Source organism: Ochotona princeps, chromosome 7 (genome assembly GCF_030435755.1).
Source record: "Ochotona princeps isolate mOchPri1 chromosome 7, mOchPri1.hap1, whole genome shotgun sequence".
Classification (NCBI taxonomy): domain Eukaryota; kingdom Metazoa; phylum Chordata; class Mammalia; order Lagomorpha; family Ochotonidae; genus Ochotona; species Ochotona princeps.
The window spans coordinates 30,838,447-30,854,199 of NC_080838.1; the positions used below are offsets into that span (position 1 = coordinate 30,838,447).

The 15,753-nt window shown below is 42.4% G+C and overlaps 1 protein-coding gene across 7 annotated transcripts in view; it reads right to left on the reverse strand.

Moving 5' to 3' along the window:
• The window catches only part of BLTP1 (bridge-like lipid transfer protein family member 1), a 189,826-nt gene extending 177,051 nt beyond the window's left edge, over nt 1-12,775 (reverse strand). For all 7 annotated transcript variants that reach the window (XM_058666890.1, XM_058666891.1, XM_058666895.1 and 4 more), the window contains exons 1-3: nt 12,644-12,775; nt 11,116-11,201; nt 560-689 (exon numbers count right to left, since the gene is read on the reverse strand). In XM_058666890.1, coding sequence (XP_058522873.1) covers nt 560-656 — 97 coding nt within the window. In that variant the 5' untranslated portion in view covers nt 657-689; nt 11,116-11,201; nt 12,644-12,775. The remainder of the gene's footprint in view (nt 1-559; nt 690-11,115; nt 11,202-12,643) is intronic.
• Between the last annotated feature and the right edge of the window lie 2,978 nt (nt 12,776-15,753).

A 15,753-nucleotide genomic window follows, 5' to 3' on the forward strand; every position in this document is an offset into this window, starting at 1 on the left:
GCTCCTGGCTTCAGATCAGCGCAGCACCGGCTGTTGCAGTCACTTGGGGAGTGAATCATCGGACAGGAGATCTTCCTCTCTGTCTCTCCTCCTCTCTGTATATCTGACTTTGCAATAAAAATAAATATTTTTAAAAAGCCTATTTCCAGACATACAAGGAGTAAAGACATTAAAACTGATGTCTTAATACATGTAACATATTTCACCATAAAAATACACTATGAGGAATTACTACTTTTATAATGGAAGAAACCTCAGGATTTTGGGCCAACAGAGAGGAAAGGTGACCTCAAACAGGAAAAATAGGACAAGGACATTGTCTTTCTGGTCTTCTCATCTGCTCTAACTCAGGTAAGTAAGCAAGCCTACAAAAAAGGAAAGAGTATTCCAGAGTAACTCTCACAAAAATATTTAAGACAGATTGATAAAAATCTTCTTTCCTTAAAAGAAATAAATGTTTCTGTAAGCATCACAACTTAATCAACCATTGTTTAAAATATGACAGTTGTTAATCTATCCATAATACACAATAAAGTGTAGGGAAATGCATTCCACTTACCAACAAGGAGCCAAACAACATTGGAATTATGCTCTGTAAGAAAATCTTCTAATTGAGTGATACTGGGGACAATACTGTCGTTCTTCCTTTGATCCATTACTGAAGTTTCCCCAAGATGGCATCTAAAGTACTAAAAGAAACAAAGACAAAATTCAGAATTAACAATTTATAAAATAACAAGAGAAGTCACATAAAGGAGAAAGTTTTACTAAATTATTTTGTCCCCTTCAGTGATAAGGATATAAGCATAAAGGGGCAGGAGTTTGGCACAGGAGCTAAGGTGTTTCTTGGGATGCCATTTCTGAATGCCTGAGGTTAACTCTTCGTTCTGCACTCATTTCAGCTTCTGCTAACGTGTGCTCTGGGAAGTAACGGGTGATGGTGCAATAGGCATGCCACCCACATTTGTCGATCGGACCGAACATCAGGTGTATGTGCTTTTGGAGAGGGAATAAGCAGATGGGAATCAATCTGTATTTTAGTTTATGTGCACACGCACAGGCATGTCTGCTTTTCAGATAAATAAAAATTTAAATATGGTATACACATATATAAAAAAACAAACACATCAGAAATAATTCTGAAATGTAACATCCTGAGTTCATCACCCTAAATACAAGCAAAGACTAAGGATCAGTTACTACATTCTTGAACAAAAGAGGAAGAACATGATTATTTTCAAATCTAATCCAAGTGACTATCTCAACAATAAGGGAATATATACTAGTCATCTACATGAACAAAATCATTAAATCTTATCCCAAAGCTGCCTTTTAATAATTTTATGTGCCTATTTAGTTAGCTACATCCATCTACCCATCTATCACCTTTGGGTATTCCTAACTGTTGGATGAGGAAATCCATGTAGATGAGACTGACTCTGAGGGCTATGAAGACTAAGCAGCTCTGTCAATAGATGTTCAGTATGACAATATACTGTCAAATTGTGACCAAACTTGACAAATGTGCTCATAAACATTCCTGTGTACACACTGGCGTGTCCTTCCCCCAACACACACACACACACTGGCAGGATCAGTGTAAAGATTTAGATGACCGGACCCGGCGGCGTGGTCTAGCGGCTAAAGTCCTCGCCTTGAAAACCCCGGGATCCCATATGGGCGCCGGTTCTAATCCCAGCAGCTCCACTTCCCATCCAGCTCCCTGCTTGTGGCCTGGGAAAGCAGTCGAGGACGGCCCAATGCTTTGGGACACTGCACCCGCGTGGGAGACCCGGAAGAGGTTCCAGGTTCCCGGCATCGGATCGGCGTGTATCGGCCCGTTGCGGCTCACTTGGGGAGTGAATCATCGGACGGAAGATCTTCCTCTCTGTTTCTCCTCCTCTGTGTATATCTGGCTGTAATAAAATGAATAAATCTTTAAAAAAAAAAAAAAAAAAAAAAAAAAGATTTAGATGACCTAAGAACGAATTAAAAAAAAAAAAACTAGAATTTCTTGTTCTGTGATCCAAGAAACAAGGAAAAAGTCCTGTAAGTTTGCTATCTGACTAACTGAACCAACCAAAGACAAAAATTGTACAGTGAGCAGAAAAAAGGGGGGGTGAGAAGGTGAGACTACTCACAAAAAGAACTGCATACTTTAAGACAAAAAAGTATAGGTCATTTTTACCAAAACAAACAAAAAACCTAGAAAAACAGCAATTTTTTTTTTCTGCAGTCACGAAATATGAGGAGAAAACTACACCCGACAGGGAATTTCACTCCAAAACCCTTTTCTGACTAAAAAGAACCAGGACCACCCCCCAGAAAGGGCTGGTTCTAAACAACCAAACAGAATGTCAAAAAGACACAGAGGTCTTCTCTGTTAAAAACAGAAACCTAAGGGCCCGGCGGCATGGCCTAGTGGCTAAAGTCTTCACCTTGAGCACGCCAGGATCCCATATGGGTACCGGTTCCAATCCTGGCAGCTCCACTTCCCATCCAGCTCCCTGCTTGTGTCCTGGGAAAGCAGTCGAGGATGGCCCAAAACCTTGGGACCCTACACCCACATGGGAGACCCGGAAGAGGTTCCTGGCTCCTGGCTTCGGATCGACACAGCACTGCCCGTTGCACTCACTTGGGGAGTGAATCATCAGACAGAAGATCTTCCTCTCTGTCTCTCCCTCTCTCTGTATATCTGATTTTACAATAAAAATAAATAAATCTTTAAAAAAAACTTTGATATACAATATTTTCTGGTAGTCAATAAAAGAAATTCAGAAATGAATTCAATAACTATTTTTATAAAAAGTATTAAAATATGAGCTACTGCCAAAGATCAGTAAACACATCCAATATATTCAGCACACAGACTCCTAAATAATTTTTTCTTCAACAAATTTTGATTTCCATTTGCTAGAATAAAGAATATTTGATATTCTTTTTATTATTATAAAGATTTATTTTTTCCCATGATACAGGTTTATTTTTTTCCCATGATAAATATTTATTTTTTTTCCCTCTTCAACATTTTCATGGAACGACATCTTAATGTAGCAAAAACCAAATGAAAATTTTTTTATTAAAGAATTATTTTTATTGGAAAAACAGATATACAGAGAGGAGGAAAGACAGAGAGGAAAGATCTTTCGTTTGTTGATTCACTCTACAAGCCTGGAGCCTCTTCCGGGTCTCCCTAGTGGGTGCAGGGTCCTAAGCTTTTGGGCCTTCCTCAACTGCTTTCCCAGGCCACAGCAGGGAGCAGGATGTGAAATGGGGCTCCCGGGATTAGAACCAGCACCCATATGTGATCCTGGCACATGCAAGGCAAACACTTTAGCAGTAGGCTACCACACAGGGCCCCTCAAAGGAAATATATAATCACACTTAAATCCCTCATGCAACAAAAACTCAATTTTCATCATAAAAACTATTCACATTATATACTAAAAGCTTTTTTAATTATATATTAAAGTTTTCTGGGTTTAATCACAGTTCCCTTTGTATAATGGAAGTTCCATAGATTATAAAAGTTAGACTATAGATCAACTTTATATCTCTCCTTTCAAACTCCATCAATATTCACATTGTCTACAATAGCAAGATTATGCAGCTATTAACACAGCTGTGCACACTAGTAGTTGTATGCTAGAAAATCTGTGGTTTATGTGCTGTATTCAGTTGTTTGGTTTCTACACATACGTAATAAATAATCAAAGTAACATTGTAGAGTTTCCAATTTCAAATTCAGAAATCAGACAATGGAACCAAAGATATCAGTAAATTTCAGCACAAAGGAGCGCTCTGCATAGACTGCTTATCTTACCAATGGCCTAAAAGCATCCCCAAACAAAATTTGGAGCTGGTACTGTTGTATAGCAGTTAAAGCCAAACCTGGGACACTGACATCCCATACAGGCACCACTGCAAGTCCTGGCTGCTCCACTCCCAACCAGCTCCTTCCATCTACCCATGGAACAGCAGCACAAGATGGCCCAAGTTCTTGGGTGCATACACACACATGGAAGAGTAAGTCAGAAAAACTTTAGGCTTCTCCCTTTGTTCTGGCCCAGCTCTGGTCATGGAGGCCATCTGGGCAGTGAATCAGTAGGTCAAAGATCTCACTCAGCTGCTCACTCATGGTCTCTCCCTCTCTCCAACTCTGCATTTCAAAAGAATAAAATAAACCTTTAAAAAAAGAATACTAAATCAATGGAGCCTATGTTGTGGCATAGTAGGTTGAGCCACTAAATGTGACAATGGCATCTGAAAAATATAAGAGCACAAGTTCCAGCTGCCACACTTAAAATCCAGCTACCTGCTAATGTGCCTGGGAAAACAATGGAAGACAGCCCAAGAATTCTGACCCCTGTCAGCACTGTGAGAGACCTGGATGAATTCCAGACTCCTGGCCCGGCCTGACTCAGCCCCAGCTATTGTAGCCATTTAGCAAGTGAACCAGCAGAGGGAAAATATATCAATCGATCTGGATGATCTGAGAAATCTCTCTGCTTCTCAAATAAATAAGAAATATTTTTCAAGTAAATTTAATATATATATATATATATAGGGCCCAGCGCAGTAGCCTAGCAGCTAAAGGTCCTCACATCGTATACACAGGGATCCCATATGGGCACTGGTTGTAATCCAGGCAGCTCCATTTCCCATCCAGCTCCCTGCTTGTGGGCTGGGAAAGCAGTCGAGGATGGCCCAAAGCCTTGGGACCTTGCACCCAATAGGGAGATCCGGAAGACGCTCCGGGCTCCTGGTTTCAGATCAGCTCAGCTCCTGCCATTGCGGTCACTTGGGAAGTGAATCATCGGACAGATCTTCCTTTCTGTCTTTCCTCCTCTCTGTATATCTCATTTTACAATAAAAATAAATCTCTTAAAAATATATATGTTAAAGGCACCAAAATATACATTTTTATCATAAATGAAGACTCCAGTAGTATTTCACTTGTCTGCAGTTTCTAAAGTGACAAAAGCAGTTTTACCACTCAAACTGAAATAGCTTGAAACAACAACTTTGTAATGTTCTTTCTAACTCAATAATGCTATACAAAATATACAGATTATTAAGGTCTAAAATTCCACAAACCATTCTTCTAAACAGGATAATTATCTATAATCGCTTTTAGAATACAAAGGTAACTTTATAGTATTCCAATATTATCATTAATCATTACCATTAGTAATGTTGAGTAATTCTAAAAACACAATTTAGTAGCAATGTATATTCAATCAAAAATAATAAAAATGATCTGAGGTCCTAGAAACAGTAGGTTGCAAAGCCAGTTTCGAAATAAAAAGTTTAGTTCACCACATTCTTTTCCTCAGTTATAAGATTTTTTAATGTATGTTTTTAAACTATTTTATTGACTGGAAAGGCAGAGAGACAGACATAAAGACGGGAGGGGGGAGGTATCTCTGATGTACTGAATCACTCCCCAAAAGGGGCAGTTACTGAGTTACTGGGGCTGGACCAGGTTAACGTCAGTGGCCCAGAACTCCATACAGGTCCCGCCCTGGGCGGCAGAGGCGCAAGCACTGCTGTCCACCCTCGGCTGTAGGAAACAAACTGCCAATAGAACAAAAAGAGCTAGCCTGCATGTCCGTAAATCTAGAAGAAATCATGACTTTTAAATATTATCCTCCTTCAGTCGTACTACAAATATGCTCAATAGATAATATTCCTTCATACGATCAGTAATACAGACTTCCACAGATATTACCAAGAATAAACGTAAACTTCTATTTCTACACTCCATAAATTTGCTAATTGTGGTGCTTCATTTTTATACTGTACTTTCATTACAATGTACTAGCTGATAAACACACTCTGCAAGTTTCTTTTAATTAAAAATCTATTATATTCCCAGCTGCAGGCAACTGCAACACTGCTGGGAGGAAAGCAGCCAGAGAGGCATTCTGGACCTGGTTAATGCCAAATTTGTGTTAACTATATCTGTATGCCAGTAAAATTGCTTATTCTATTTTTTTAAAAATTTATTATTTATTTTGGAAAAGCACATCAGATTAATGGAGAGAAGGAGAGACAAAGATCTTCCATCTGCTGGTTCACTCTCTGGATGGCCACAACATCCGGAGTGGAGCCAATCCAATGCCAGGAGCCTCTTCCAGGTCTCCCACATGGATGCAGAGTCCCAAGGCTTTGGGACGTCCTCAACTGCTTTCCCAGACCACAAGCAGGGCTCTGGATGGGCAGTGAAGCAGCCAGGACACAAATCGTGCCCATATGGGATCCTGGTTCTTTGCAAGGTGAGGAATTAGCCATTAAGCCATCTAATTTTGTTTGTTTTTTAATATATTTGGGAAATGCAGGAAACATCAGGCCAGGACAAGCCACCCCAGCCATCAGGTGAGTTGGGGGGGAGGGGCAATTTGGGGGCGAGGGCAGTTATGCTGCAGAATGCCCAGGGAAGGCAGTCTGTTGATGTACTGGAGTGTAAGCAGCTGAGAGCATGTTTGCCAGAAGGGGAATGACTTCTGGGATCTTCCAAAGACTAGGCCTCTGCACTCACAGGTAGGTGAGGGGGCTGAGACAGAGTGGTTTATAGGGGGTACAGTGGGCATATCTGCACCAGGCCAAGCCACCCATCCACGTGGGAGAGACCTGGGCAGAGCTAAGTAGCATTGACATTGCCCACAGGTGTACACAAAAGCTGGGTCTTGGAGCAGACGGGCTGGGCTAGGCTGCAGCACTCACTGGCATGTACAAGCATCAGGACAGGGTATATGCTTTGACTGGCTTGGCTAGGCAGCAACAGCCACAAGAATCGGGGCTAGCAATGTACCTTGTAGGGGAACTTCAGCGACTCCCCTGGTAGGCTGCAGCTCCCACTTGTGAGTACAACTAGAGCTCTTTATTATGAAAAAATGATTTTTTTTTCCCAGCAGCAAGATTCTGGCTATGGAGATAACACAACTGGTACTAAAAATCAAGTTTTGGTATAAAAAAAAATCTTATTGTGCCCACAATACATTTTTCCTAGAAAAATCCTCCATTAAATCAGAGGTCAGCAATTGCTCTTTCTGAATAACTACAAGAGGTAACACATCAAGCAATGAAGCCTGATCAGCGGCAATAGAGGCCAATTTGTGAAGTTAGCTAAATCCAACCATACCAACTCACCACTTTTTTGTACCTCCATCTTACCACCTGTTCAGAAAGACTGTAATTACATATTTTTAAAGATCTTATTTGCTCCCAAAGAAAGTAACAATTGGTAAGTCTTTGGTAGTTTTAAATAATGCCACAAAACTCTTGGATATTCCTCCCTTTAGAAGACAGTTAAATTCCTATCTGAAGTGTGGACTGGATTTAGCAAATTCATTTCTTAAAAGAATATGGTAGGGCTCGGCAGCATGGCCTAGTGGCTAAGGTCCTCGCCTTGATCCCATATGGCCGCTAGTTCTAATCCCGGCAGCTCCACTTCCTCTCTATCTCTCCTCCTCTCAGTATATCTGACTTCGTAATGAAAATAAAATAAAATCTTAAAAAAAAAAAAAAAGAATATGGTAGAAGCAATAGTATATGATTAATGTAAAAAATGAAATCTCTGCTTTCTCCTTGCTGTTTGGGATCACTTGCTTCAGGAAAGTCAGCGGACTTGTTAGGATCTCTAAGAAACTCTCGGGAAAGCTCTACATTGTGAGAATTTGAGGTATACAGCCAACAGCCACATGAGTGAGCCATCACTTAAGCACATCCTCCAGCATTGTTTGAGACCCTAGATGATTAGCCAACATCTTCATTATATCCACATGAAGAGCTGGGAGCCACAAACCCAGTTTTGTTCTTACCCTGTTCCTGGTTCAGACATTTTGAAGTAACTAATGTTTTTCATCTTAAACTGCTACATTCTGGGAAAAGCTGTTACTCAGTATAACAGATAACAAAAAGTATGAACAGGTAATATTGCAGCTGATCTTCAAGGTATCGCTATCCTAATGATTCACATCTATTCGCTTAAACCAAACTACTCTCGTACTTACTAAAGGAGCTGGAGTCAGCAATACCATACCAAGAAGGCTACCAATTAATGAGGGGGCAGTCTCCTCTCAGACAATCTCTGCTCTGCCTCATACAAACTCATTTGTATCCACAATCATCACTGACCTCTTTACCTCTTCCCTTGGGACAAGTCAACCCAACATACCCTCGACCTGCACCTTTCTGTTCCACCCTTCCCAACTTGTTCAATGGCACAGCTTCATCAATTATTCAGCCTGAATTATCGTATCTTCTTTTTGATGGATTTTTACCCTTGGCAAATAAACAGCTTAAATGTGGTACAGCCATCATACCCTTAAAAACTGAAACCAAATTGTAAACTCCTATGTCTTGCTATAGCCCACTCTATTTCATTTACAATTAAACTTTCAAAGAGTTAAAGAAGTCATTTATTTCAACTTCCTTATTCTTGCCCAGTGTGCACTGGTTTTATCTGAACCAACAGTTCTTGCTCAGGTAACTGACCACTTTCTTAACATATCCAATGGACAGCAGTAATCCTCTTCCTATTTGGTGATTTTAGACATCTAATACTCTTTTTTTTTCCAAACTTAGTTTTTCCACCAATTTGTGATGCTACTGCTGCTACTACTTCCCTGCACACTGCCTCAGGGTGTTTTTCTTCTACCTCACTGTTACATGGTAGTGATCACCAATCCTATAAGGGTGCCATCTTGACTCCCAGCTGCTGCACTTCCAACCCAGCTCCTGGATTTGTGCCTGGGAAAGCAGCTGAAGATTGCCTGAGTCCTTGGGTCCCTGCTACACACGTGGAAGACATGGAAGAAGCTCCAGATTCCTGATTTTAGACAGGCCCCAACTCTGGCCATTGGGAACATTTAGGGAGTGAACTCACTCTCTTTCTCTTCTTCCCTCCCTCTCTCCCTCTTTCTTCATCTCCTGAAATTCTGGCTTTCAATTAAAGAATCTTTTAAAATACATATATATATTTAATAGTTTGCACTGAACTGCAATCATGTTCTCTAATCACTCCTAAATTCCCTACTCAGTGAACAGTCCCAGACTCCATTCAGGCAGATATCATAGAACTTATTCATCCCATAAATATTAAATAGGAATTATCTGCATGAACAAGCAAGTGGTTAGAAATTTCCCTGACTTCACTTTCCTTAAAGCCCACCAAATCCTATCAATTCCATATCCTTTGCACGTCTTCAATTCACCTCCCATTTGAACTTGTCTGGGTTCTCAATGCCTATCTGCATATTCAGTAGCCCAACTGACTACCATGCTTCCATACTCAGCCTCTATTTCATCGTCCACACTGCTGCCTATTTGTAATGCATAAATTCCCTGAAACTTCCTCATAATAAGGACTTTATTTGGGGGGCGGAGGGCAGCTCTGTGACACAGCAGGTAAAGCTGCTGCCATGAATTCTGGTTCTATTCCCAGTTGCTTCACTCCAAACCAACGCCCGGCTAACACACCTGGGAAGCAGCAGAAGAGGGCCAAGTACTTGAGCCTCTATACTCACATGGAAGTCCCAGAAGCAGCTCCAGGCTCCTGGCTTTGGCCTGGAACAGCATTTGCCATTGTAGTCATTTGGTAGATGGAAGGATCCTCTCTCTCTCAATCTCTACCTCTTTGAAATAATTTTTTTAAGTTATTTTTCTTATATTGCATGGAATTTGAAATTCTGTCACTATATCTGACATGAAAAAATAGGACGCTAAAATAGTCTATAAGAATCCTAATTTTTGGGCCTGGCACGGTAACCTGATGACTAAAGTCACTTTGCATGCACTAGGATTCCACATGGGTGCCAGTTCGTGTCCTGGCTGCTCTACTTCCCATTCAGCTCCCTACTGAGGCATTGCAATATAGGATGGCCCAAAGCCTTGGGACCCTGCACAGTGTGGGAGACACGGAAGAAACTCCTGGCTCCTGGTTTTTATTCGGGTCAACTCTGGCCATTGCAGCCACTTGGGGAGGAGTGAACCAACAGACAGAAGAATTTTCTCTCTGCCTTTCCAATAAAAAAATAAATCTTAAAAAAAAAAATCCCAATGTTCAGGGATGGCACAGTAGCCAAGTTGCTAATCCTCTGTTAAGTACCAACCCCCCATATGGACACCAATTTGTGTCCCAGCTACTGCATTTCCCATCCACCTCCCTGTTTATAGGCTTACGGTCTGGAGAAGCAGCAGAGGATGACCTAAAGCCTTCAGACCCTGCACCTACATGGGAAACCTGGAAGAAGCTCCTAGCTCCTGGCTCCTGGCTTTGGATCAGCTCAGGTCCGTGTGTTGCAGCCATTTGGAGAGTGAACCAACGGATCGAAGATCTTTCTCTCTGTGTCTTTCCTTCTCTCTGTACAAATCTGCCTCTCAATTCAAATAAATAAACCTTCAGAGAAAAAAAAAAACTCATATTTTCCCACTTTACCGCAAAGCAGTACCAGTAGAGAATCCTGCTCTATTAACTAAACTATTAAAGATTTATTATAAATACAAAACCATCTACTGTGTGCATAGTGCTCATCTGCTAGTCTTTTATCTAAATTAAAAATACTCTTAAGTACAAAGTCAAGAGAATATATGTGCTCACTATAATATTGCCTTCTCAAAAAAATTCACTACTCTATTACACTTCATGGTCATAATGATCACCACTCTCTCATAAGAATCCTGGAATGCCTGTTATAGGACATTCAGTAAATGCTTATCAAACCAATTAAACTGCCACCTAATCATGTTAAACGTCTTCTACCATTCTCCATAGAATTCATAATAAAAAATTCAAGACTGAATTCAGCCAAGCAGACATGGGAAAATTACAGAGCAAGTAAAAGAGAAAAGAATGTGTATACTTCATAACTGAGTCAAGAAGGAGTCCATGGCTTTCTCCTGACAGTGTGAAGACTGAACACATGTCAATCAGACATCAACAGTTCAAAACTCAGATGAAATGATCCACAAGTTGCATTATTCACCACCACTAACCCACCCCTCTCCCTGGCCACATCGGCAGGCTAAGCAACAAACGAAGCATGAAGTCAGATTTCCTCTGAGCTTTAACTAGAAACAAGATTTTTTAAAATATTAACAGAAAATATTTACTCAAGGTTTGTTTCCAGAATCTGCAATTTCCTGGTTTTTCTCCTTTTCTTCAGAAAGCCTTTCTGCAGCACTTCATCTTAAGAAACCTAGAAAGAAACAGCATGGCAGGCAATTATGTGACTTGTTCCGGCTTCATCAGTAACTCAGTAGTTTCAGACCAAATTCTTAAAATACATAGCAACACACATAAGGAAACTCTTTAACGTGACTCTAGAATGGCATTTCCTTGTTTAAAGTTTCCAAATAAGAAATACTCTAAAACCTAGAACAGCAGCACAATTTCCGAACAACAGCCTTCCAAAGGTTTCAAAATCCCCACGCTAAGGGAAGAGCAAGAGTTTGGTCACTGGAGAGTTGTGCGGATAAAATTCTGCTTTTAAAACAGACTCAGCATGTGATCCTGGAAAAATACTTTGCTCAAGTTATTGGGTCCTTGATAATAAGAATTTCTCCCTGTTCCCAGCACACTTCTTCTCAGTTGAAAATCACCCTGCAAACTCATTAAGATGCTTGGGAGATGATACAGCTCACACAGATTAAGCAGCCATAGAGTCAGGTGGGGCTGCCCTGACTCACAGTTTTAACTTTGGGCAAACCACCTGGTAGGGCTATTATGCTATAGTTCTCTCAGGTGTAAAGGAAATAACCACTAGACTTTACATGACAGCACTGCTATCATTAAAGTGAGAATAACAGAAACACAGCAAGTATGTACCACTCGATTGTTGGTAAATTCGCCTATTGTTACACTTCCTCAAGTTAAGTCAGAATAAATCAACTGTATTTTATGCCGAAAGAGTAACCTGAGACCAGTCCAAACATACACGCTCAGTTACAGAACCCATTACTTCTTTACAGAGGAAATTTACAAGAACTCGTTCCCTTTTATAAAAACAGCGTCTCTAACTTTCTAATGTGAACACAACGCAGGGGGAAGTGGGGGACACAGAACAATCTCAGGAAGGAAAATCAACTTCTCTTCATGTCCCTTTGCTTAAAAGGCAATGGTTTATTGTTGTTGTTGTTTTGCGGAAATGTGCAATTCCAAAGCGAGGTGCAGCAGGCACCAATTCAGAAACACCCCCAAGCCTGGGAAGGAAAACGGGTGCTGGAAGGCTTCGCCCAGTTAACCAACCGTCCCTGTCCACACTAAGTAACGTGGGGTCTCCCGCGGGTGGTCAAGCTGAGTCCCAGCCTACTGGGTGTGCGGTCCTTCCCGCGAGGCCCCCTCCAGCCAGTGCAGCACCGCCCACTCGCCTGGTCAGCACCCGCAGGGGTCACTGCTGCAGAAGAGCCCCCAGTCACGCACTGTCATGGCCCCTCCAGGCCTTCCTACTCACCACGGACTCCCAGCCAAGAGGTGCTCGCGCAGCCGGTGACGACGGCCAAGAACCCTCTGAGCCGCCGCAGCCGCCACGCCGCGCAACCTCTGCGACTCCCACCCGGCCGGCCGCGGCCGGGACAACAAGCCAAAACAGAGTGCGGCGCGCTTCACCCCGGCCTGGCTCCCACATACCGGCCCCCTCACCTGCGCGAGCGCCGAGGCTGCCCGGCAACACTCTGGCCTCTCTGCCCGGGCGCTGAGGGCTTGGGGCGCCGGCGGCCGGAGCCCGACGCGCCCTGTCGAGCTCTGCCTGCACACGCACACACCCTCACCCCCGCCGCCCGGGCCCCCCGCCCCAGGTCCAGCTCCCGGCCGCGGACACTGACACCCAAGGGGGCGGCGGAGCAGGGGAGGGGTCGGAGCTGAAACCCGGAGGCACTGCGGCTGCGTCAGCCGGCAACGTCACACGTCCGCGGCGCCGGCGACTCCAGGCACGCCGCCCGGGCCCGCCCCTTGCCCTTCCTCCCCTGGGCTGTGGGCGGAGCCTGGGCCGGCAGGCCGACGGCAGGTGCTCGTTGGAAGATGCCTTCGCTACTCCCGCGAAAGGGAAATTGCTGTCCTCTCTGAAGGCTGATAGCAAGTGGTAGGGGAGCTCAGGCAGGAAAAGCAGACTGAGGAAAAAAGATGGCTGGGTTCATGACCTATTAAGCAAGGGTGCTTGGTTGTGTCATAATGCTACCACGCAGAAACTAACATTATTGTTGTGTTAATAGAATGTTAGAGAGTCTCTTGACATTACTCAGAGGATGAACCAAAACCAACAGCTTGCTAGAATTAGAGGATTTTCAGATGTATGACTTTACACGTGCAATTTATGATCTCTAATGAGAAACGTGAAAATAATCTTAGCTCTCAAAGCACTTGATGCAGATGCAGAATGTACACATCAGACAAGAACAAGCAGCAGTATATAACAACAGCAAACAGTATTTGGCATAGGGTTACTGATTTGCCTAATGCTTCCAAAACCTCCTAATGGAGATTTTCATTATCTTTATTTATCTCTGCTTCATAGATTGAAAAACTAAGCCGCAGAGAAGTTAAATAAGTTGCCAAGATGAAGTACCAAGGATAGAACTAAACTTACGTGGCTCCAAATTCATACCGAATAAAAATTAGATGATAGGGAGTCAGGCTAATCCTCCGCCTGCCACACAGGTATCTCATATCTTTGCTGATTCTGTCCAGGCCGCCGCATTTCTGACCCAGCTCCCTACCTGTGCACTGCGAGGGCAGCAGAGGATGAATAGATGTTTGGGTTCCTCCACCCATGTGGGAGACCCAGGGGAGGCTTCTGGATCTTGGCTTCAGATTGGCTCAGCTCCAGGAGTTGCAGCCATTTAGGGAGTAAACAGGTAGAAGATCTCTCTCTCTCTCTGTCTCTCTGTCTCTCTGTCTCTCTTCTTTTCTCTGTAGATTGGCCTTATCAAATTAAAATAAATAAATCTTTTTTATGAGTATAGTTTGTAAGCCATGCTTAAACTTTTCTGTTATTTTATGTATATGTCATCAATTTGAGGAAGCATGTGCAGATACATAATTTTCTGGGTTTGTCAATACAATATCAATTGTGTACTTTCTTCAACTTTTACTATTTGCATTTGCCTAGAAACAGTCCATGCACTGAAGATCTCGTGTGGCAGAAGAAATGAGAACTTCAGATTCCTTGAACAAATAGTTAGGAGCTGTTATATCAACATTTTCTGAAGCCATCACTGCCTGCAAGTACAGTGGCCCTGTAGGGATTCCCTCGGGATGCATTCCTCAACCCCACGTGTGCTAGCCTTATACATTGATATCTCTAGGCAGTAATTCCACTCCCTCATGTCCCCAGAGCTTGTCGCTGAGCAGCCAGCGGACCCAGGCCAAGATGGCTCCAGCTACCTCTAAGCAGCCAGGTTTGGCTGCACACTGCACCCCACCAGCCAAAACAGCCAGTGGGACTGAATGGCCCGTTCGTGTGCCCAGCCCCATAATCCTTTTTAAAAGCTCACATATACAAAGTAGGCATTCTTAGACAACTTCAAAAGAATTTTTTAAAAATTACATATACATTAAATAAATACATCTTTTTTTAAAAAAAGACAAAACAACCATTTCTGTCTGTATGCAAGCATGTTACACTTACATTGCGTTTTTTGATACTTGAAGGTTTGTGGTAATCCAGCACCAAGCACATCTGTGAGTGCTATTTTTCCAATAGTTCACATGATAGCATTTATAGCAACAGTTTTAAATTTAGGCAGATACATTGATTTGTGCATGTAGTATTATTGCACATTTAACAGACAATTGTGTAATATAAACATAGCTTCTAAAAGCACTGGGGAAACCAATAAATTCATGTGACTCACTCCATTATTGCAACATTAGCTATATGCAATGATCTGAAACCCAACACAGAGTATCTCCAAGCTATTCCTGTACATCCTTTCAAGTTCTAAATATCTTGCACTCTAGTTCTAACTCCTTCTAGACTTTATTGCACCTCCAAGCATTTAAACAAGGAGGTTCATTCTTACATCAAAAGGAACAGATACAAAAACAATTTTAAGACAAAGTGGGAAGATGTATTTAGCATAGGAATTAAGATGCTTCTTGGGATGGCCATGTACTATGTCAAAGTGCTTGGGTTGGAATCCAAGCTCTGCTTTTGATCCAGCTTCCTGCTAATACACACCACAGAGGCAGCAGGTAAGTGATCTAGTGCTTGGGTCCCTGCCTCCAAAGTAGCAAAAAGTAGATTTTCTTGAGGAACAAAGACTTCTGCTAATTAGGAGACCCAAAGGTGAGTTCTAGTAAGGTCCGAGTGCAGCAGCTTATACAGGTAGTACAAATGATTAATTCTGCTACATAGCTCCAGTCTCTGAAGGGGAGGAGGTAGGTTTTTTCTGTGTGTCTCAAGAAGTGGTCATGTTTACTAACCAAGAAAAATATCACCTTGCTGACAACATGAGAAATGTGAAAGTTGAGAAATGTTGCTTACCTGATCAGTTAAGCAAGGTTATGTTGACCTCATTGATTGCTACAGACATGTTTCTTTGTGGTGTGGTGTGGTTTGGCCTGGTGCCATACCCTCATTTTTCATACGGGACCCATTATGTTCCCTACTTCTCTTCCTGTTATTTCTCTTACTGTCTCCACACACTGCCTCCAGGGTGTGTATCAAGATGGAGCTAGAATCAAGAAATGAAGCCAGAAGTCAACCTCAGTATTCAGATGTGGGACACAGGCTTCTTAACAATTAGGCCCAC